This window comes from Schistosoma mansoni, chromosome 4 (genome assembly GCF_000237925.1).
Source record: "Schistosoma mansoni strain Puerto Rico chromosome 4, complete genome".
NCBI classification, from domain to species: domain Eukaryota; kingdom Metazoa; phylum Platyhelminthes; class Trematoda; order Strigeidida; family Schistosomatidae; genus Schistosoma; species Schistosoma mansoni.
The window spans coordinates 1,658,200-1,680,859 of NC_031498.1; the positions used below are offsets into that span (position 1 = coordinate 1,658,200).

Genomic DNA, 22,660 nt, shown 5'->3' on the forward strand with positions numbered 1-22,660 from the left:
GTACTCGACAACTAAAAGCTTCATTATCAGCTTCAAACGTTTCACAGTGGACAGACGCTCTTCCACTCGTCTTGCTAGGTATCCGCAATGCAGTGAAAGCTGACATTGGATACACGGCATCTCAACTCGTTTACGGAACGACACTCCGACTCCCAGGAGAATTCGTGGATCCTTCAGCTTCTTCATTGAACATGGATCTAAACTCTTACACGAGTAGGCTTACAAACGCTATGCGTTCAGTTAAACCTGCTCACACTCGACCTCAATCAACTGATGTTTTCGTTCAACCCGAATTACGACATAGTACACACGTCTTCGTTCGTCGAGACTCACATCGACGACCCCTCGAATCAGCATACGAAGGACCCTTCAAAGTTCTTCAACGCGAACCTAAGTACTATGTAGTCGATAAGAACGGTACGAAAGATAGCATCAGTATCGATCGACTCAAAGCTGCGTACCTAGAAGGAAACCCTAGCTACGTCGATTTTCCTTCGGTACAAGCAAACGACACAGCTACTACACTCGTAGTACCCTACACGACAACCGACACACAACTTGATACTTCGTCAACGTCGATAGAAAAACCTAAAACAACGCGTTCTGGAAGACGAGTAAGATTTCCAGAACATCTTAACGAATATTGCACGTAGGACATAAGCTTTATCTTGAATTACCCTTTCATAGTTTATTATAAAATTTTTTTTTAATATGCTCATTTTTTTTATTTATATAAAAAAAACAAAAAAAAAAAACAAAACATTTTTTTGAGCGTATATATATATATTTATATATTGAAAAAAACCAAAAGAAAACCTTTTTTCCGATCGCTTTTACGCTGTTTGTAAGTGTATCAGTTTATTTTTTCCCGCTCATCTTGTGTCCTTACGCAAGTACGAGTGTATTTTCGACATGCACTCACACGTTTTATTTTTCCTCTTTTCCAGGACGGCTGGAAAAGAACGACGAAGTTTCGCAAGGAACCGAAATTTTCATTGTACTATATTTCTTTATTGCTACGTTGTACATTTTGGTCCCATAGTTTAAGGAAAGACGATCAGACGCTGCTAAACGAAGCAAGCTATCAGAAAAGTGTTTACCAACGACAAACTCGTTGGGTTTAAACTTCTGGCTGGTCACGTCTTAGGGGCATCACTACCTCACTAGGAGGGGAGTGATCTGTAGCTGTAAATAATTCCCCAAAATCAATAGCTCATTAAGTGTTCGACATTGGATGCTGACCACGTTGTTTAAGTGGACTTGTTTAGCTGAAGGCTTTCGGTCATGCATCCGCACCAGATCACGTTTCAACACGACGTGGGACACAGCTCCTACGTTTCATTAGCCAGCTCATAGAAAAGGTCCTCGATATATTGGTAACGAATCAAATATATCTTTCCTGCCTCTTCTCGTCTGACTTCTGATTTCTATCTGACTGGGAACGATCAAATTTAGAAGGTGCTACTGGTAACTAGTTGTAAAACTAGAACATCCGTTGCATCATCAGGCTCATATCTTCACTCACTAGTAGAAACATATACCTTGTAGCTGTAAATAATTCCCCAAAATCAATAGCTCATTAAGTGTTCGACATTGGATGCTGACCACGTTGTTTAAGTAGACTTGTTTAGCTGAAGGCTTTCGGTCATGCATCCGCACCAGATCACGTTTCAACTCGGCGTGGGACACTGCTCCTACGTTCATTAGCAGCTTATAGTAAAGGTTCCTCGATATATTGGTAACGTATCGAATATATCTTTCCTACCTCTCCTCGTCTGACTTCTGGTTTCTATTCGACTGGGAACGAACGATTATAGAAGATACTACTGGTTGCTAGTTGCAAAACTAGAATATCCGTGGTATCCTCAACCTACTCTCACGGAAAAAATGTAACGCTATTGTGGGTTTTAGGATACGAACATATGTGTATAATAAGCAGTGCCAATAACGGCTTGAGAGTCTATGTACTTATCTGTATCCTAACTAAGTGAAATAAAATATGGGCATTAGTTATAATTTTCTGGTGGAAGTTTCTGTCCGTGTACACTATTGATACGAACCAGAATCAAGACTCATGAGAATGGTGGAAAAGCGATAAATGTCATGAAGATATTTTAGCCCAATGTAGTACATAAGGAAATCATCTGATATTTATGAAAACGACTCAATAAAAATAGTCTCTCTTGATTTTGCTCCTTCGTATTGCTCAATTCCTGGTACTCATTTAGCATGTAAACAACTTCAGTCAAATCATTTTATCTAACTTGACAAAACATTGAAACCTGGTGTGTATTATCTCTATTCTCGTGAAAAAAAGCACTTGTTCCCATTCAACAAAATTCCACAGATACACCCGTATATAATTTATTGAGTGCTTCTAGAATGAAATATTTAAAACACTTGAAATCTCTCACCTTACGTCTTAGCTTATTAGTGAATTTGTATCACAATCAACTGTGTTCCATCCAACTTTGAATAATACTAGATCAAAACACGAAAACAAGTAACACTTTTAAAATGTGCGACTTAAATTTCACTGTCCAAAACCTTCAGTCCTCAATAAAAAGAATGGGAGGTTTATTGACCTATATTAATCTTTGCGGTTTGTTACACTGTGAAGGTCCAATCTCGTTTTGATTATGTCAACAGAAGGTGCTGATATTAGTTTTTCTGCTATATAATTCCAGTAATTCACTACTCGGTGAGAGAGACGAAACACCAGACGTAGACTATTTGATTTCGGTTTTTGAACTTTATTTGAATGTCCTGTCAAATGATAAGTCCTGGACAGAAGGAAAGGATAAGACATATTAATACCAAGGTGATCGTTCACGATACGATGAGCCAATATTAGATTACCCCGTACTCTGCGGTAAGATAACGGAAATAAGTTGAGGTGTCTCAGTCTGTCTTCGTAATATATGCCAGATAGACCTTTTACCATTTTAGCCCCTCGACGTTAGGCTCGTTGCAACATATCCGCTTCACATTTGAAATAAGGACTCGCTGCTTGAATCCCATATTCCAAATGTGGTCGCACGAAAGTCGGGTATAATAATCTAAACATTTCCTCATCCAAATACTGGAAATATCGACGAATAGACCATAACACCCAATAGCATTTTGCAGCAACAGCCTTACAGTGGCTGGTTGTTTTGAGATCACTGCTTAGTATGATTTCTAAATCTTTATAGTTTCTTACTTTGGGTAACACGAATCCACATATTGTGTAGTAATACGAATCATCATAATTATTTCATTGTATCACCACACTCTTGTTAGGATTCACTTTTAGTGACCACCCATCCATCCATGCCATCAATAAGTTGAGATCATCCTGTAATACTATTCTATCTGCTACGCTTTATATGGGTCTCTAAATTTTTATGTCATCGGCGAAGAGTAGAACGGATGACAGTTGGTAATTCATTCACATAGAGTAAAAAGAGAAGAGAACTGAAGATTGTGCCTTGGGGAACTCCACTTTTTACAGGTTCACACGAAGAGAGAGCTCCTTTTACTCTTTGTCTCCTGTCATGTAGAAAGTCACTTATCCAGTCTATGACCGTATAGCGAATTCCAAAACTTTCCAGTTTCAATTTAAGACCAGAATGGGAGACCTTATCAAAGGCTTTACTTAGATCCATGAAAAGCACATCTACAGGAATATTTCCATCTTTTACCTCATTCCAATCTTCTCTTGCAATGAGAAGATTTGTCAAACATGATAGACCTTTCCGAAAACCATGTTGTTTGCTGGTTAAAAGATTGTGTCCTTCCACAGAGTTTAAAACTGCCATCCGAATAATTTTTTTCCATCTGTTTTACAACTGCACTAGTTAAGCTAACAGGCCGATAGTTACTAACTAAATTTTTACTCCCAGCCTTATACACTGAACTAATTATCGCGTCTTTCCAGTCTCTGGGCAATCGGGACTGCCTCAGGAACATATCAAACAGTATAGCTAAAGGTTCATCTGATAGGGCTTTCATAATCCTAGGATGAATATCATCAGCTCCACTGAACTTATCAGGTTTCAGATGCTGAAGTAGTCTTAAGACATTACCTTTCTTAATAACTACAGGGTCCATCAACAAGCCGCCACAATCACAATGAATAGTTGGTCGTTCCTCATTACTGTTAGAAAATATTCCAATAAAGCCTCAGCTTTTTCGATATCATTTCTTGCCAATATTAACGGATTTTCTTGTACCAAAAGTGGTGTGATTCCATCACTTCTCTGAGTTTGCTTTTTATACATGAGAATAATCGTTTCGGACTATATTTACAATCCCTAACCAATTGTTTTTCATACGACCGTCTAGTCTTACTAATTAACGCCTTACAATCATTACTAATCTAACAATAACTTGATCTGTACTGTTCTAAGCTAGTAGAGAGGAATATATTCCAGTGCTTTTCCTTACGTTTAAGAAGGTTCTTGATTTGTTTATTTATCCGTGGTGGACTATTATTCGGTCTACGTAGTACCAAGTATGGTATGAAAGAGGACGTGACTGAACTAAACTTGCCTTTAAATATAGACCATGCTTCTTCAACTCATGAGCTAGTATCTATTGACCGAACTGTCTTAGCAGCACACTCCTGAATGGTTGATATGTTAGCTCTCCATATGTTTGGGCTAGGCTTAACCTGATCGTATATCATGTCACTAGCTCTAAACGTGAATGATAAAACAAAGTGATCACTAATGGGGGAAGAATACTTAGGTTGGCGATATCCTCAATCGCATGAGTGATTACCAAGTCCAACAGAGAACCTTGGTTTACACGTAAACGTGTAGTTTGGGATACAAGCTGTACTTATCCATGCTCCATTACTGTTACCGGGATCCTACTGTCAAAGGAGTTTATAGATCCTTTCATGGTCATCGTAGTCCAACTAATGTCAGATGCATTAAAATCGTCCAATATCATGTATCTATTATTTGCACACCATAGCTAAATGTGCTCCAAAATAAAGTCATCGGCTAAGCAGATTGGGCAGAGATAGATGACACCAAGTACAAATGTACAACATCCGATAGTGAGCTCACAGCTAATGACTTCACAAGTTCCACCATCATGGGATTCGCGAACGGAGGAGCGGATATTTATATTATTGGCTATGTATGAAACAACGCCACCTCCTTTCCTGCATCCACGTCTATCACTTCTGAAGCGGTGGTATCCGAATAATTCTGCGGTAATTTCGAAGTCATGAACTAACCAAGTTTCCGTCACAATTAGTGCCCTTAATTTGCCCACTAATACTCCTAGTTCATAGAATTTGTCTTAGACTACGATCGTTGGCATATAAAACTCCTAAGGAAAACGACCTATCCACATAAGCCTTGGTAGCATTCGCCTTTAAGACCTTCCAAGACCCACTAATTGGAGTACCGGGGAGCTTCTATGTGTCAGACAGAACTTGCATTCGATATGGACCACAAACTATCCTTTTTATGTTTCCAAAGGCATTGAGGAGTCTCGATTTGGTTTCTGACAAGAATACCCATGCGATATTGAGACCACCCAAAGATAAAATCCAGGACAACTTTGTTCCCTGAGCTCCTTTGATAAATTACCAAAGTGAATGAACAACTGGTATCGAGGGTTTAGGTCTATTAGATCTTAGTTACATTCACATTTCTTAATCTTAGTAATTTAATAACGAGCTCTTAAAAATTAGTTTTTTTCACTTGCTAATAATTCCCAACAACTTAAATATCAACTCTCCTGCCACTATAGTTAGAAGGGTTCCGGAAGCTCAAGGCCACCTAAAATGCTATAGATACCCTAGATTTTCTGTACATGAACAAACTTTGAAGTGAAGAGTTCCTGCCACATTTCGCTGCTTTTTCCTCGGGTTGAAATTGATGTGGACTTAGCCTGGGGGTTACTACAAGAGCTTAGGAAACTGAATCGAGAGTTCACTTGGAAGACTTATCAATGCCTTCATACCCGGATATGTATACATACACTAGAATCGCCTTTATTTAAACGACTGTTGATCCAAGTAGTTTTTGACTTCCTATATTCTAGGTGATATATATTAGACACCAAATACTTGAAAAGGATGAATAAGCTAAGCCAGTCTCCAAACACTATTGAAATGTGGTGTTCGTACCAACTGATTCCCCTCTACGTTTACACACCCATCAGTGCCTAACCATAGACCTACAATTTTTTGCCGATCAGAAGCAACCTCAACGGATATCTGGATACCAGTCCACTTGCATTATTTTTACCGTAATTTTCTCCTTACAGCGATCACATGTTACAGGACGTCAAGCTGGACACCATATTACATCTGAGGCTTATATTAGTACTTTTCTTTATTTAGAACCCTGGATGTTAGGCTGATTCTTAAATGCTTTTTAAAATACAGACTTGATGTGGTAGATAAACTATACAACACTAAATAAAAATCAGACATTTATGTCTTTATTTATTATCTATACAATTCATCTGTAATGTACAATAGCAACCCAGTTATTAGGAAGTTTCTTTATTTTCATTAGAAATTTCTGGTTGTGGTGTACTGGTTGATGAACAAGTAGGACTACTAGTCGTAGTTGTGGAAGTGCCGATGTTGTTACTGAACGTTGTAGCCGATGAGGCTGTATTAGTGTTCTCCATATTCAAAATAAGTCTATGAAGAGTGGTCGCTTCCCGAGCTTTAGTGAATTCTAAACAGAAAGTCCTCACTTCGATTAAAATATCCTGGAAAGTAATGATACAAAATAATTATACCGAAAGCCAAGTATTTGTGGATCAAATGTAAATCCAGTTACACCGTTGCAACTGGTTTTAAAAAATCCAACAAAACCTCTTCAAGGTTAAGAAATTGACTTAACTTGATGTCTACAAAACCAACGATGACAATCCATGGGTATATTGAGACCAATTTTGTTTTAAATTCCGATTAACAGACTGTTATCTAGATATATGACTATTTTTTTATATTAAAGGCCACTTAATAAACTGTGTTAGTCGCCTAGAACCCAGTTTGTAAAAGCAGTTTGATTAGGATTTATCAAATATAGTGTAAGTTGCTCAAAGTCAACCTTTTTGATGTGTGAATTGTGTGACAGTATTAGGTCCCACGGATTATTCAAAATAACAACAAATATGATAAACCAGCTCAGAACTTTCATCTTATTCCATCTTGAATTAAGTTACTAAATAAGATTGATCTAAGGTATTTGACCGTGTGGCATCTTAAGATCGACAGCATAAAACCAGCAAATTGACATAAAAATTTTGGTTAACATAAGGTAATAAGCTTTCCCTTTTCATTACTTGACGTGCAACCGAATGCTGTTACCAAGAAACTACTCACAGTCAATGTTTTTTTTTATTTTAATCCCAAATCCAATATTTCACATAATGTGAAACGTATTTGTCATAATTATACATGCAAGTACAAAACAAAGACAAATCGATGGGATAAGGAAAATTTCAGGAAACTGTATAATTATGTTTAGTGATACAGTAGTCTTAGAACATTCACAGATAAAACGCATAATCCAGTTCTCTTAATTTAATTCACTCAGTACCATAACCCAGACATGCTACCGTTTACATATAAGATATTGAATGAAGACTCAATCACTTCTCAGTATCTTGTAATATTAGAAACAGCACAAAATATCAATTTGTCTGAAAACAAAAATAAAACCTACCTGATTATGAATATCCAATATGTTATTCCTGATCAGTGATTGAAGTAATACACATACCAAACGAACATGTCTCATCTGATAAAATTTGTCATTTACTGAATAACAAAACGCTAAGCAATTTGATATATAATCTTGTATAAATTCTGTAGGTAATGCAATTTTTGTAGATAATCGATTTACTACTTCAATTGACTGTACAGTAACTTCCATTTTTAGTAGAGCATTTAAGTATCTATATTGGTTTTCAATAGAAAAATGACAACAATTATATGAAAATCCAATTAGTCAAGAAATAGGAAAGAATAAAAAAAAGCCTTACAAAACAAATAGTGATTTTAGTAGAGTATTATATCCCGATAACAATAGTGAATGGTAACTTTGGCATCCATTTATGGACCCATATTATGCATGTACTTTTTATCGTATATTTGCTAAATAATCAAACTACTTATATTCATGTTTCTTTCATTGTGCGCTTTATTTTGACTCTTGGACTATTATTGTACGATTTACCATTCCTGAGTAATACCCAGTCTATTAATTACTGCTCCCCTTATTCACAGCCACATTTGGCTAACTTTTGTACAAATGTTATTTTCTATTTTATTGGTGCGATGTGGTCAGTCTGTTTGGTATATAAACTCAGTATGTTTGAAATACATGGATTCATACCACAGAGGCTGTTATTGGTGTTTTGGACTTAATTGGCTGGGCTAGGCAGAAGCAGGATCGATAAGCGCTCTAGACTGCTCGTACGGTTTTCATGTGTCACTGTTCCAATCGATAATTCGCTGCTCTCTTATTGGTGGTCTTATCACGTCATACATTAACTAGGCATCCACTCGGCCACAGGATATAACATTTGAAATGACTGATAGTGGATCTATAGATGTCGATATTGTATTGTTATCCCAATAAACTTATATTACCAGGTATATGTTCACAAGATTTCCTAACAAACGTATACACACAAAAAACTGATACGGAATACATAAGACATTGCCTACATAATCGCTTTTAACTTAGTTGAATTTAAATTTAAGCGTTAAAGAAAAGTACATCGTGAACACAGTTTACACGTCTTTCGACTACATAACTCCTAGATGACGAACAATAATTAAACTTTACATTTAACAATTACACTATAGTAAGCATCGAAAAGATGAAAAGTTAAAACAATACCAGTGAGTTATTATTTAGCGTGTTCAAATGGTTGACAGGGTAGCTTTAAGGTAACGAAATGAGTATCTCCAGACGAATGACACTACGAATGTCTTCAGGCAGATATTTAAACGGCGCAAAGGCAAAAGTAAGGGTAGAGAGAAATTATTTAGAAAAGTTTTAGTAATTCAGTGTATGATATTATGTCAAGTCCTTAAAAGAGGTCATATATATCTAGTAAACTGATGGTTTCACATAACGTAGCATCACTTTTTACCAATACCCTCAGTGGAAGAAACAATTGGCATCATTAGAAAACATTTACAACTTATATCCATACCATAGGTATAGCTCAAACAGTTATTAAGACTATGCACTAAGAATGTCTAGTTCAAATTAAACAATAAATTAAACTGTCAAGCAGATGGAGTGGTGATCGACAATCCTCTCACAGCTTAAGTCCTATTGGCTATAAATATGGGTTGGTGAGAACGTTTTACCACACAGCCAAAAAGTTACGCTCACCAGAAAGGCTCGAGAGGGAGTATAAAATAAAAACAGATTGTCTGTAACAGAATGAATACCCTCAATCAAACAATAAGTAAACATAGTACTGAGTACCGAAGTAAGATGGAAGAATACACATCCAATAAGAAGAATGTTTTTATTTGATTGTCACTGAAAGGTGATCCAATAACAGATAAAGTTAATCAAGGACTAAAAGCAGCTTTAAAAATCACATTCCCCACAGCGAAACTGACTCCACTGAACAGCAAACTATGTTAAATAACACAAACAAAAGTAGATAAATATCCGTTATGTGTTACCTCAAACTGAATATATCTATTAACATGTGCATGCGAAAGCCTGTACATTAAAAGGATAGAAAGACGGGTTTTTACTCGTTTTGATGAGTATGTTCCAAAGAATCTGCGAGTTTGGGTAGAAGGTTGCTTACAAAGTCTAATAGCACGCCACTCACTAGGCACGGGGTACAATGTGGATTTAATGAATTATTAATAAAGTCTAATTCTACGCTATCAAAATTCGCAAGTCATAGCAATTAGAAGGGTTATATCTGATCTTTGTATTCCAAAAGAGTCAGTCTTTAACCTCCAACTGTCATAGTAATACTTTGACCCTTTTCTCGACTAATTGTAATCATAATCTAGTGAGTTGACCTTACACGTCTACCTTTCCTTTCTAAACTTCAAAAACATATCAACTAATAAAAATTGTCTTAACATTCTAGAAGTATTATGTTAAAAAATTATGGAAACAACCCTATTTTAAAACTTTAACTCTCAAGTCCTTTCACACTAAACACAAATTACTCATTATTGATTGACAATCCAGTTTTATTATTATGTAATCAACTGGAAATAATTAAACATATTAGCCTGTATGTAAGCTGAAGGGAGTTTGATCAGTTTTAATCCTCGACATAAACAAAGAGGAAACACAAACCATTATATATTGAACTGCTGAATTGATTTCCTTGAACAACAAAGTCAAGAAAATATAGACTAAGGAAATTGTCGAAAAAAACAGTTCTTGTCATCATAAGACATATTCCCCAATTAACACACTAATTAACAACGGACTATGAAAAGAAAGATACCGAAATAGAATTATAAGCATTACGAACATAAAAATCGAATAAACAAATAGAAGAATTACAACTGAATACACACACAAACAAATCGTCAAGGACTTACTCATCTCGTTTCGGTGATGTAATCAACAATTGTAAAACTTCAATAGCAATAACTGGGTTACGGTTAACGAAATTCGGTACCTTTCAAGATTCAGTGGTTTTATGACCCAGGGAAAAAATAACGAAAAACAAGCAACAGTATTACAACCATATGATTATAAAACCATTCACTAAATCAATGAAAAAGTTTGTACGCTAAGACTTCATGAGCATCCCCACCAGCCGTATCCGTCATATAGAATTAAAGATACAGAACGTAATACAAAGACATCTAACAGTTTAGTGAAGTTGAATAGTGGCTAACAATGAAATTCAGGATGGGTATTTTATCCTCTTTGAAACTAGTCAACTGGGTGAGGCCTACATCTCAGTGTTGATATTCACAATGAGACTCAAACTCAATAAATGACGTGTTATCTATTTAATGATTTGCAGAAAATTCACTCATAATATGTTGGGGGTGCTAAATCTCAAGAAATCATCTTGTATTGGTTCGTTCCCTCTTTTAATACACTATTTTGTGACGCTTCCCAAGGACCTTTTTATACTGTATATATACTCTTGAGTTGTGTGTTTGGCTCGTCTGTGCTTCTGGCTACTTGTGGAATATACTTTCCCTTAGTTGAACCTGGTCTTCTCTCCTCAGTTAGCAGGGCTAGGGAGGATTGGAACAGTTTAGCTTACCCTGTTGTCGTGTTGTAGACCTTCGTTCCGTTCGCCGTTTTTTTAAGTGATATCGCAATCTCCTCAAACACAGTAGAATGAACATATACCAAAATATACTGGTCAATCGGAGTTGTTGATATCAATAAATGGAAAATAAAAACTCTTGAAAACATGACATTTGCTGTTTATTCTGATAATAAACTATGACAAAAATAATTGTTAAAACATAGAGAGTGATTTCAAGAGCATATTTCAAAGTAAATATACATGATGTTCATTTTATTTTAATAAAAAATTTTACCTAGCAAAATATTTTCTATTGTTCAGATATTAAATATCAAAAGTGAATAAAGGATGGTAATACATGGTGGGGCCCAAAAATGCCCTGGTACGGCCGAGAGTGGAGAGAGTCCGCTCTCCCTCTCCAAATGCTCTCACATGGCCACGCGTATATAGCCTCTTCTAGAGAAGTCCTACTCACTGCCTTCTCGCGACATTACTGTTGTTTACGAAATTAAATGGACGAAAAGCGAATGTCCAGAACTTTAACCAGGTTGGTGGACACGGCAAGTCCACCTAGGGGAGTTGGAAAACCCTGATTCCAAACCAATAGTGCACATGGGTTCCAGTATCCTGAGGAAACAAATGGCGTATGAATCAATCGTTGGTCACCGGCTACCATGGGACTGCATCTCCTTACGATAATCCACTGCTTACTTACTTACTTACGCCTGTTACTCCCAATCGAGCATAGGCCGCCGATTAGCTTTCTCCAACCCACTCTGTCCTGGGCCTTCTTTTCTAGTTCTATCCAGTTCTTGTTCATTCTTCTCATATCTGTCTCTATTTCTCGGCGTAATGTGTTCTTTGGTCTTCCTCTTCTCCTTTGACCTTCAGGATTCCATGTGAGGGCTTGTCCTGTGACGCAATTAGGTGATTTCCTCAAGGTGTGCTCAATCCACTTCCAGCGTTTCTTCCTGATTTCTTCCTCTGCTGGAATCTGGTTTGTTGTCTCCCACAGTGACTTGTTGCCGATAGTGTCTGGCCATCTGATCCGAAGTATCTTGCGTAGACAGCTGTTAATAAACACTTGTATCTTCTGGATAATGGCTTTCGTAGTTCTCCACGTCTCCGCCCCATACAGTAGAACTGTCTTCACATTTGTATTGAAAATTCTAACCTTGGTGTTGGTTGACAATTGTTTTGAGCTCCAGATGTTTTTCAGTTGTAGGTATGCTGCTCTTGCTTTGCCGATCCGCGCCCTCACATCTGCATCTGATCCACCGTGTTCATCAATGATGCTGCCCAGATATATAAAGGTTTCTACATCTTCCAAAGCTTCTCCGTCAAGTGTAATTTGATTGGTGAATATTGTATTGTATCGGAGAGTCTTTCTTTTCTCTTCGTTTATATTGAAACCTACTGCTGCTGAGACTGCTGCTACACTGGTCGTTTTCTCCTGCATTTGTTGTTGCGTTTGTGATAGAAGAGCCAGATCATCCGCGAAGTCTAAATCGTCAAGCTGCATCCTGCCTGTCCACTGTATTCCGTGCATTCCTCCAGATGTTGACGTCTTCATGATCCAGTCGATCACCAGGAGAAAGAGAAAGGGTGAGAGTAAGCAACCTTGCCTAACACCGGTCTTTACCTCGAATGAGTCGGTGAGTTGTCCTCCGTGGACGATTTGGCAGTTTAGTCCATCATAGGAGTTCCGTATGATATTGACTATCTTCTCAGGCACGCCGTAGTGTCGAAGAAGCCTCCATAGTGTCGCCCTGTCCACGCTATCAAATGCCTTCTCGTAGTCGATGAAGTTGATGTAGAGTGATGAATTCCATTCGATTGATTGTTCCACAATGATACGTAGAGTTGCGATTTGATCTGTGCACGATCTATCCTTACGAAATCCAGCTTGTTGATCTCGAAGTTGGGTGTCCACGGAATCCTTCATCCTGTTTAACAATACTCTGTTGAAGACTTTTCCTGGTATTGAGAGAAGAGTGATGTCCCTGTAGTTGTCGCACTTGCTGAGATCGCCTTTCTTTGGTATCTTGATCAGAAGTCCTTTTTTCCAGTCTATTGGTACTTGTTCTTCATCCCAAATCTTACTGAAGAGGATGTGGAGTATCTTGGCAATTGCTGCTACATTTGCTTTCAGTGCCTCTGCCGGGATGTTGTCTTGTCCCGCTGCTTTGCCGCTCTTGATTTGTCTAATGGCCATGCTGATCTCTTCAATTGTTGGTGGGCCAACATCGATTGGGAGGTCCGTGGGTGCTGCTTCGATGTTGGGTGGGTTCAGTGGAGCTGGTCGATTCAAGAGTTCTTTGAAGTGTTCTACCCACCTGTTTCGTTGTCCTTCAATGTCGGTGATTACTTTGCCTTCCTTGCTTTTCACTGGTCTTTCTGGCTTACGGTAATTTCCAGCAAGTTTCTTGGTTGTGTCATACAGTTGTCTCATGTTTCCCTCTCTTGCAGCCTTTTCCGCTATCATTGCTAAATCTTCCACATATTTACGTTTGTCGGTTCTGATGCTCCTCTCCACTTGCTTGTTTGCCTCTGTGTATTCTGCTTGTGCCTTGGCTTTTTCTGCTCTTGTCCGGCTGGTATTGATTGCTGCCTTCTTGTTCCTCCTTTCTTCAATTTTATCCAGTGTACCAACAGTGACCCATTCCTTGTGATGGTGCTTCTTTTGGCCCAGAACCTCTTGACATGTTGAAACGATTGCCTTCTTGATACCTTTCCAGTTGCTCTCCATGGTAGTCCCCTCTCCATTGAGTAGATCATGAAAGGCCTCGAACCTGTTGCTGAGGGTTATGTTGAATTTGTTGAGTTTGTCAGCATCTCGAAGAAAGGCCGTATTAAACTTTTGTGATGTTGTCCGCGCCGTTGTCCACTGCTTCTTAAGTTTTAGTTTCATCTTGGCGACCAGCAAATGATGATCGGATGCTATATCAGCTCCTCTCCTGGTTTTCATATCCTCCATCGTCCTCCTGAACTTTTTGTTGATGCAGATATGGTCGATTTGATTCTGTGTAGTGTGATCCGGTGAAATCCAAGTGGCTTTGTGTATGTTTTTGTGTGGGAATATGGTGCCACCTATGACCAGTTTATTGAAGGCACATAGGTTTGCAAATCTCTCACCATTTTCGTTCCTTTCACTCAGTCCATGTTGTCCCATGACGTCTTCGTATCCAGTGTTGTCCACTCCAATCTTGGCATTGAAATCTCCCATCAGAATGGTCAGGTCCTTGGTTGGGCACTTCTCGAAGATCGACTGCAACCTGTCGTAGAATTGGTCTTTAGCGTCTTCATCGTAGTCGTTGGTAGGCGCATAGCATTGGATGACGTTCATTGTAATGCCCTCTCTCTTTGTTTTGAAGGAGGCTTTGATGATCCTTGGTCCACGAGATTCCCATCCAATAAGTGCATTTTGTGCTTTTCTGGACAGCATCAATGCAACTCCTTGTGTATGTGGGGCGTTTTCTTCTTCATGACCGGAGTATAACAGAAGTTCTCCTGAAGACAGTCGTTGTTGTCCAACCTGCGTTCAATGTGTTTCGCTGATCCTAAGCACCTCCAGGTTGTATTTTCTCATTTCTGCAGCAATTTTGAAGACTCTTCCGGTCTCCCACATTGTTCGGACATTCCATGTACCTATAAAAATTGTCGCTCTGGTTGTAAGAAGGTGCATCGGCCTCATGACTTCCGAAGGAACTCGGCTTTCATCATGAGACGTCATAATTATTCCTTCTACTCCCAGGGCAGAGTTTGAATGGTTTGAATGATTTTTTCTGGTTAGCGTTTTTTTAGCGAGTTGATTTTCTACGGGATGGGGTCGCTAACCCCATGCCCAACCCTCCTCCTTTACCCGGGCTTGGGACCGGCAGTAACCCCCAGAGGAGCTACAGGCGGAGTTATAATCCACTGCCTTGTGGATCAAATCTTTGGGTCAGAGGCTCCGGATGTGGCTCCTTAATAAAACCACCTGCTTCAGTTTGGGCACCCGGGTAGTATCACAGCCCTCACACTAATCAAATGAGATTTGTGTAGTGCATATATATCTGGTGCTCCTTTGTACCAATATTTATGTGTTTAAATAAATAAATAAGTAGGAAAAATGGATCTGTACAATTCATATAAAATATATGAAGTACGTTCAATCATTACTATATTTGGCTAACTGAATTATTCATTTATCCCTGTCGATAAATATGTTTATTTAAACCAATGTGCAAATGTAACAACTCTTCGGAATGAACGTTCATCTTTGTCGCAGTTACCATTAACAGTTAAGTGAACATATTTGTCATACTTAATTTGTGCAAATTATGGATGTTTCTTGATTATTCAGAACAGCTAAAATAGTAAAATTAGGACTAATAACACAGTAACAGTTGAAAGTTAATAGATTAAACCATTAAATATTTTAACCTGAGAAACTTGAACTGTTATAAACACGAGTATACTCTCTATTGGTGATTTGAAAACTAAGTTAAGTATGCAATCAATCAAATCTAGGTAGTAGAAAATATGAATTAGTATGATAAACTTACAATCTCTGGAGTGATACCAACATTATAGATAACATCTGGATTATCTTTAATTGCCTGAACAACAGTTTGTTGCTGAGACTGGGTTAAAGTGGATGTCATGGCTGCAGAAACCAAATGACGAAGCTAATATTAAAAGAAAAGAAACATAATTTACCAAGATTATAAAGTACAAATGTCAGAAATACATATATTTGATATTAACCCCTTGATAAAGTACTAATTGCAATGAAGCAGACTAGTTTCGATAAGATCACCATTTCATGAAGTTACAAGTGTGTTCGTTTTGTGTAATTGAAATGACTGATAATATAATATGAATTCAGCATACATACCATAGATTATTACATGGAAATATTCAAAATGTGGAAAATGGTGTAATCTGAGACTGACGTCTATAAAACATCAATAAATCACGCAGAAGCTAAACAGAGCACAGTATTTAGTTGGGTAAACAATCCTTCAGTATGACGAGTGTTACTAGACGACTGAGAAACTCGTCCACTGAGAAATGACTACCATTAACAGCTATGTGTTGTACTACAAACGCTATTGTAAATGTTTTGTACTAAAATGCCCTACTATAAAAGTGGGTTTTTAACCTGAGCAGAAAAGAAATTTTAATCGCTATATATATATATATATATATATCTTAAACTTTGAAACCCAGCCACGTCAATCTTTATGTGAACGCATACATAATAAAATTCATTTATACTACTACTTCAAGTAACTGAAGTTAGTAGTAGGTTATGAAACCGATCATGCAAACAATTAGAAATTACCCTATTCAGACTCCTTCACATAAAGAATTATTTCTTTTATCTAAGTCTGAAATTTTACGATCTACCTCACAATCTGTAAACCAGTATCCCAGATTCCATCTAACCATCAATCACAAACGGTATCAACTCTTTAGAGATTACAGTCTGTCTGATTTTTTACATATCACTGCTATCACAAAGGACTCATTCAATTATCTTCAGAATTCGAGCCCCCAAATGCCCTGGTGTGGCCAAGGGTGGGGAGAGTCAGCTCTCCCTCTCCAAATGCTCTCACATGGTCATGTGCATACAATCACTGCCACGGAAGTCCTATTCACTGCCTTCTCGCGGCATTACTGTTGTTTACGAAATTGAGAGACCGAAAAGCGAATGTCCGGCGCTTTGACCGGGCCGGTGGGCACGGAGAATCCACCTAGGAGAGTTGGAAAACCCTGATTTCAAACCAACGGTGCACATGGGCTCCAGTATCCTGAAGGAACGAATGGCGTATGAACCAATTGTTGATCACCCGTTACCATGGGACTATATCTCTTAACGCTGCTCCACCGCATTGTGGATCAGAACTTTAGGTCAAAGGCTCAGAGTGTGACCCCTAAGGAAAGCACCTGTTTCTGTTTGGGCACCAGGACAGTATCCCAGTCCTTACACAAGTCGAATGATTTATGTGGCACATATCTATCTGGTGCCTCCCTGTACAAATGTTTAAGTGTTCAAATAATAAGAATAATTCTTAGATTTCACTGTAACTAGCTACCAGTAATCTCAAATGTAAGTACTGAAATAAATGCATCTGAGAATTTTAACGATCCACAACGTCTATTATCTTATTCTAATATCACCAAAGAACTTCGTAAATAAACTCCCGGTAAAAAAACTGAAAGTTTGAGAAAAATCTATGTGAAGATTACGTTATAAAAACTGGTGAAAGCACCGTTTTAGCAGATTATCCAAATTATTACACTTGAATGAAAAATACATATATACATTTAACAAGAATTAATCCATTAACTAATAGACAAAAATTGCTAAGTTTTAAAAAAAGTGTCAACTGAAAAATCACCTCAACTGTTATATCAACAAGTTCCATACTGTTATTCCAATGAAAATCGTGCTCCACAATGTCTGGATTAAGCCAAATAAGTTCTTCTGACCAGCCGTAAGTGGGTTTAGACCTCTTGATAGATTTTTTCTCTGAAGGACTTAAGTTGGAAACTGTACGACTGATAGATTCATTTCCCTCATCTAAATTGTATAAAATCTCATCAATTCCTTGGGGGCACGGTAACAAAGGTGGAGCAATACGAAGAAACTCTGGGAAGACATTATTGCGACCTATTAACAGTTCACTACGTAACAAAAGAGAATCTAAACATTGACGTTGTAATTCGGATGTACCATTGCAATCATTTGTGTTATGTAAGTGAAATGATGGCCTACAATAAAAATATAACAACATGAAATTTAGAGAATTCTTTTCAGTGAATTTATTACCAAGTTGTGCGTTCATATATATATATATATATATATATATATATATATATTTAAAGCTTGATTTCATGAGAAAAATTAACGGTGAATAAACTCGATTTTGTAATGACGGCAATAGCAGAAGTACATGTCAAGTGATTTTGATGTAATTTCTGTTAGCATGTGTTATAACTATTAATATACACATTCCTTATTACGACCCAGCTATTCCTATTGCTTAGTATTCTTGGACACCAATACACTCAATAAGTCCCCAAATCAGAACACGGTTGAACAGGGAAGAGATTATATTCCAAATAACAGGAATAGATGAAGTAGGAAGCGCAATAAGAAATACGTTAGTATATTTATAGATTTTACATGAGAAGCTTCTAGAGTCTTCTCCAAGCAACGACTAGAGCTGATTGGGTAAGAATTAGCCAATCAGCGTGCAGCAACACCATCATGCATGAAACATGCTTTAATCCAATCTATGTCCCGCTAACAGCAGGTTATTGGTAAACAGACATTTAAAATGCGTTCACTGGTTGAAGGAAATGTATAACAATACATCATTATGAAGTCTGAATTTGTAAATATCACCCAAATTACCACAAAATGTGGAAGTTTGTTCAAAAGTTTCAAAAGGGAGTCTTAGGATACTTGAGAATCTAGAGCAAAGAAACTTACTCGAAAGAACGTGGAATATCTTCATCAGCAACAACACAAACCATTCCAGAGTCAGCAAATTTCGGAACACGACCGGATGATTTCAGTGAATTGGCTACTGGAACCAGATCCCAGTCAAGCTACATTAAATGACAAGGAAGAAAATAGAAACATAATGCTTTTCTAAATGAATTCGATTAAAAGAGACAGCAAAATAGATATATATTTACACTCACTCTAAGGTCAGTCGAATACGGTAAATCAAATATCTGTGCTGGAGTATATTTCAGAAACTGTTCGTAAAAAGGATAAATTTTGAAGCATGTTAATAAAAAACACTACCACATACATCATGAATTTGATCGGGTTGTCGAAGAATTGTATGAAACATTGAAATTGCAGATCGCGGCAACTTGCAATGCGCTTCATCCTGCTAAAATTTTGCACACAATTAAGGAATGGATATACGAAACAAACTAACCATAAACGAAACTAAAAATTCTGTGAATGGATTATTATTGATGGAAGAGTTATCTGATTTCCACAAATCCCATAATAAATAAACAGCTGCGAAATGTATTATTGCATCATGAAAGAAGTCATTTTGAAGGAGAAACATCTAAAAAGAGCAAACAATTAGTACTCAAATGTATTAACTAACTAAAACACGGCATAGTTTATATCGATCTGCTTTAGCGAATTGTTGTTGCGCTGCGCTACTAATACCTTGTAGTGTTTGACGAGAAATCCGATCGGGATGAAGAAGGCTATCAAGACAAGGGAAAGAAACAATATTTTAAACGTTGTTGTCAATTTATGTTATTCTGATCTTCCGGAAATAAAGGTTGGCTCTAGTAGGGACAACAAAAAATGTACTACATGAAGTAATGCGATGACATTTGAAAAGATGAGTCCGACAGGAAATCTGTTAATTGCATGGAGAAAAAGGATAAAGTTTTCCGAGGGAAAAATGATGCCTTAGAGTTTGTCTTAATATTCATGTAGATAATAAAAGAGAATCACTTAAGAGAAATTGGTAACTTTAACAATGGGTTGAGCAGCTTGGTGTCATATGGTGTTTCGAAAAAATTATTTGGTGTCAAGTGGCACACAAATGAATATTAAAACATTCCGAATAACCTTTAATTCATATAGTTGGGTTTCACTTTATAATGTACTAAGGACTATGGTTACAACAATATTAATTCCTTGTCGATGACTAAACCTTTGGGTGAATCAAACAAATCCCAGGCAAAACCGCATATATAAAAGTTACTAAACTATACGTCATACAAAGGGAAAACAGACAGAAACAAGGAAATATGAGGACAAAGCAGAAGGACATTTATTGCAAATGGAAGATAAACAAGTAGGAAAATAATCACAAATTAGTGAAGGATAAAGAAAAAATAACGAAAGAAAAAATAACGTTCGATGTCCGTCAGTAGGAGACAAGTGTACCTTTCAATTCCATTAATTCTGCTTTATGCTTGTAAAACACTCTTCGATTTAAGGATGTTAAGGAAACGTACTGTAAATAGAAATGAAACCTCTAGTCAATTTACTATTCAGACATCTATGCTGAATCTTTTTGTCGACATTATAACTTCGTTTTATTACGGAAAATATAAATGGTAGTCTAAAAACGTGATTTTATTTGACCAGAAGCGGCATCCAAATCTAAAAGTTCAAGCTGTTGGTTTACACAAATTCAAGACTTACTTTGATAATGCGATCACGTCCTTGTTGCTAATTGACATTCAAAAATATTTCATTTAATAACCGGACCTAATTTTTTTTAAAATAAAAAAATTCTTAACGTCAAAACAGGAAACAGAGACTGAAGCATCACTTGCATTACATATTTCACACGATGCAGTACAGAAACGATACAATTAGGTCCTTTTTATGTGATATTACTTTATTTGGATACGTTTTCACGTTTTGAAGTCACGAACTAATCCTTGGACACTCCCTACTGGTCATCACAGAGTGGAAGAAAGCTAAGAACAGTCAAATAAATACAAACCCACATTGTTCATCAAGGCACAAGCAACCACAATGAATAGTGTTTATTTACCTGCTTTCCAAACACTGATCTGGAGATAACTACCAGTCACACAGTAACTACCAAAAATTATGAGACCCTTTAACCAATGTGCAGCGCTTCCACCAGCCTAGATGTTAATATATTTGTGAAATTGTATGCAGTGTTCATTAGACCGTAACCCATACATTCCACACAGACACCCACGTCCTGTCCAAAAAAATAGTGAAGTGCTGTTGTGAATTGAGATTAGATTTGGTATTTTCTGATTGTGAACCGTTGGAAGTTTTTTTTAATACACGACAGGATCTATACGAATTGGGTAGATTGCACGACTAATACATATAACATTTCAATGACAGTCCCTTAATTGATTAGGAAACAGAAACGTTTCACAAGCAAGGTGTAATGATGAAGACCGAAGAAAAATTAGATTGCATCCAGGTTTATGCAATTATGTATCGATCATTTATCATAAAGTTTATTAAACTGAATAGTCATCACTTCCTACAAAATTACAGTGGTCCTGAATACAATAAAGACAAATTAAAACCGATTAACCAATATCATACTGAATATATGTGATTTTAAAATTGATTTTTTTCTGTGATAGTTGAGGGCTCACCACCGCCAAGAGCTGTCAGGAAAGATCGATTTCTGGGATTTTAAAGCCGTCGCACAGTGAGACTGGCTTAATTAAACTTGTTTATTTTGTTGAAGGACTGGATAAGACCTAGTTATAGTCCTCAATTCACTGAGAAATATCTTAGCATCTGAAAGATGCTATTTGACTACAGGTGTCTTAGAAATATTGCTTACATCTGCTGGGATCACCAGGTAAGTAATAGTGAGGTTAGACGCATGGTATTAGAGAGTGACGGTAAATCAGTTCATGAGGTTGTGAATCTTCATCGACTGAGATGGTTGGGCAGGTTTTACGTATGCCTGAACACCGATTACCACGACGCGCAATGCTGACTAGCGTTGGAGACGGTTGGAAAAAAGTTAGGGAAGACCAAACCAAGACGTGACACCAGTCCCTGAAGTCACTAACCCCTGGTCTGAGCCATGTTGGTAGATGCAGACTACTTAGTTGTGGTCCGCGCGACTATTTTAACCAATGGTTGGAGACTGGATGCCATGACTCAGAATCAATCGATGGTGTAGGTGTATACATTCTCTGTCTTCCCTTAAACCATGAGATTAAAATGTCTTTACACCTTTCTTTCTACGAACTAGTTCTTTCTTCCTGTATTATTTCCTTACACGCAGTCTTTCTTTTATATACTAGTACCACTGAAGCAACTACTATGAATTTGGTGTTCATCTTGTTGTGCTCATGAAGTGCGGCAACTTGGACAGATGCATATATTTTACTAGTCCTACATTGTAGCTAACCGACGGACTCACCAGCATTTGATATGTTCTTATTTTACTTGTCCACCAGAACAAAAAAACCATTGCGAACACTTCTAAAGAGTTCATGAAAGCAAAACTACTTATTTTTATCTGCTCACTTAATTTCCCATTGAAGCATCAAGTAAAGCTGTGTCTAAACACGTTTTCACAGCTACATCTATCCATGCATTCAAAGGCTAGATCATCTGGAAGACCTAGAGAACCAGGATTAACGTACGCCTTAAAGTTTTCTATCCCTTTGAAACCTAGAGTAGGAAATTAGGATGGGTTAGGGTACCATGTCCACAGAATTGTCACTTAGTGGCTGTTACGATTATATGGTGTGACGACTTGAACTTATGCAAGCATGTACTAGATTCTACTCTGCTCATGACTGGCTGACAAAGCTAAAACAAAACCAACCAGTCTAAATTACTTTTGAGATGGTAAAAAAGATCCTACAGTGAACTTCTGGATGATGAGTCCTTACTAGAGGATTACGAAAACCACTT

At 37.3% G+C, this 22,660-nt stretch overlaps 1 protein-coding gene across 1 annotated transcript in view; it reads right to left on the reverse strand.

Moving 5' to 3' along the window:
• Smp_172620 (hypothetical protein) overlaps nt 1–19,322 on the reverse strand; it is a gene marked incomplete at both ends in the record, with an annotated part of 63,786 nt that extends 44,464 nt beyond the window's left edge. Inside the window, 9 exons of the mRNA XM_018796512.1 lie at nt 6,546–6,726; nt 7,689–7,920; nt 10,568–10,647; nt 15,786–15,908; nt 17,628–18,000; nt 18,725–18,843; nt 18,940–18,996; nt 19,053–19,136; nt 19,185–19,322. Of these exons, the coding sequence (XP_018651646.1) occupies nt 6,546–6,726; nt 7,689–7,920; nt 10,568–10,647; nt 15,786–15,908; nt 17,628–18,000; nt 18,725–18,843; nt 18,940–18,996; nt 19,053–19,136; nt 19,185–19,322 (1,387 nt within the window). The remainder of the gene's footprint in view (nt 1–6,545; nt 6,727–7,688; nt 7,921–10,567; nt 10,648–15,785; nt 15,909–17,627; nt 18,001–18,724; nt 18,844–18,939; nt 18,997–19,052; nt 19,137–19,184) is intronic.
• Between the last annotated feature and the right edge of the window lie 3,338 nt (nt 19,323–22,660).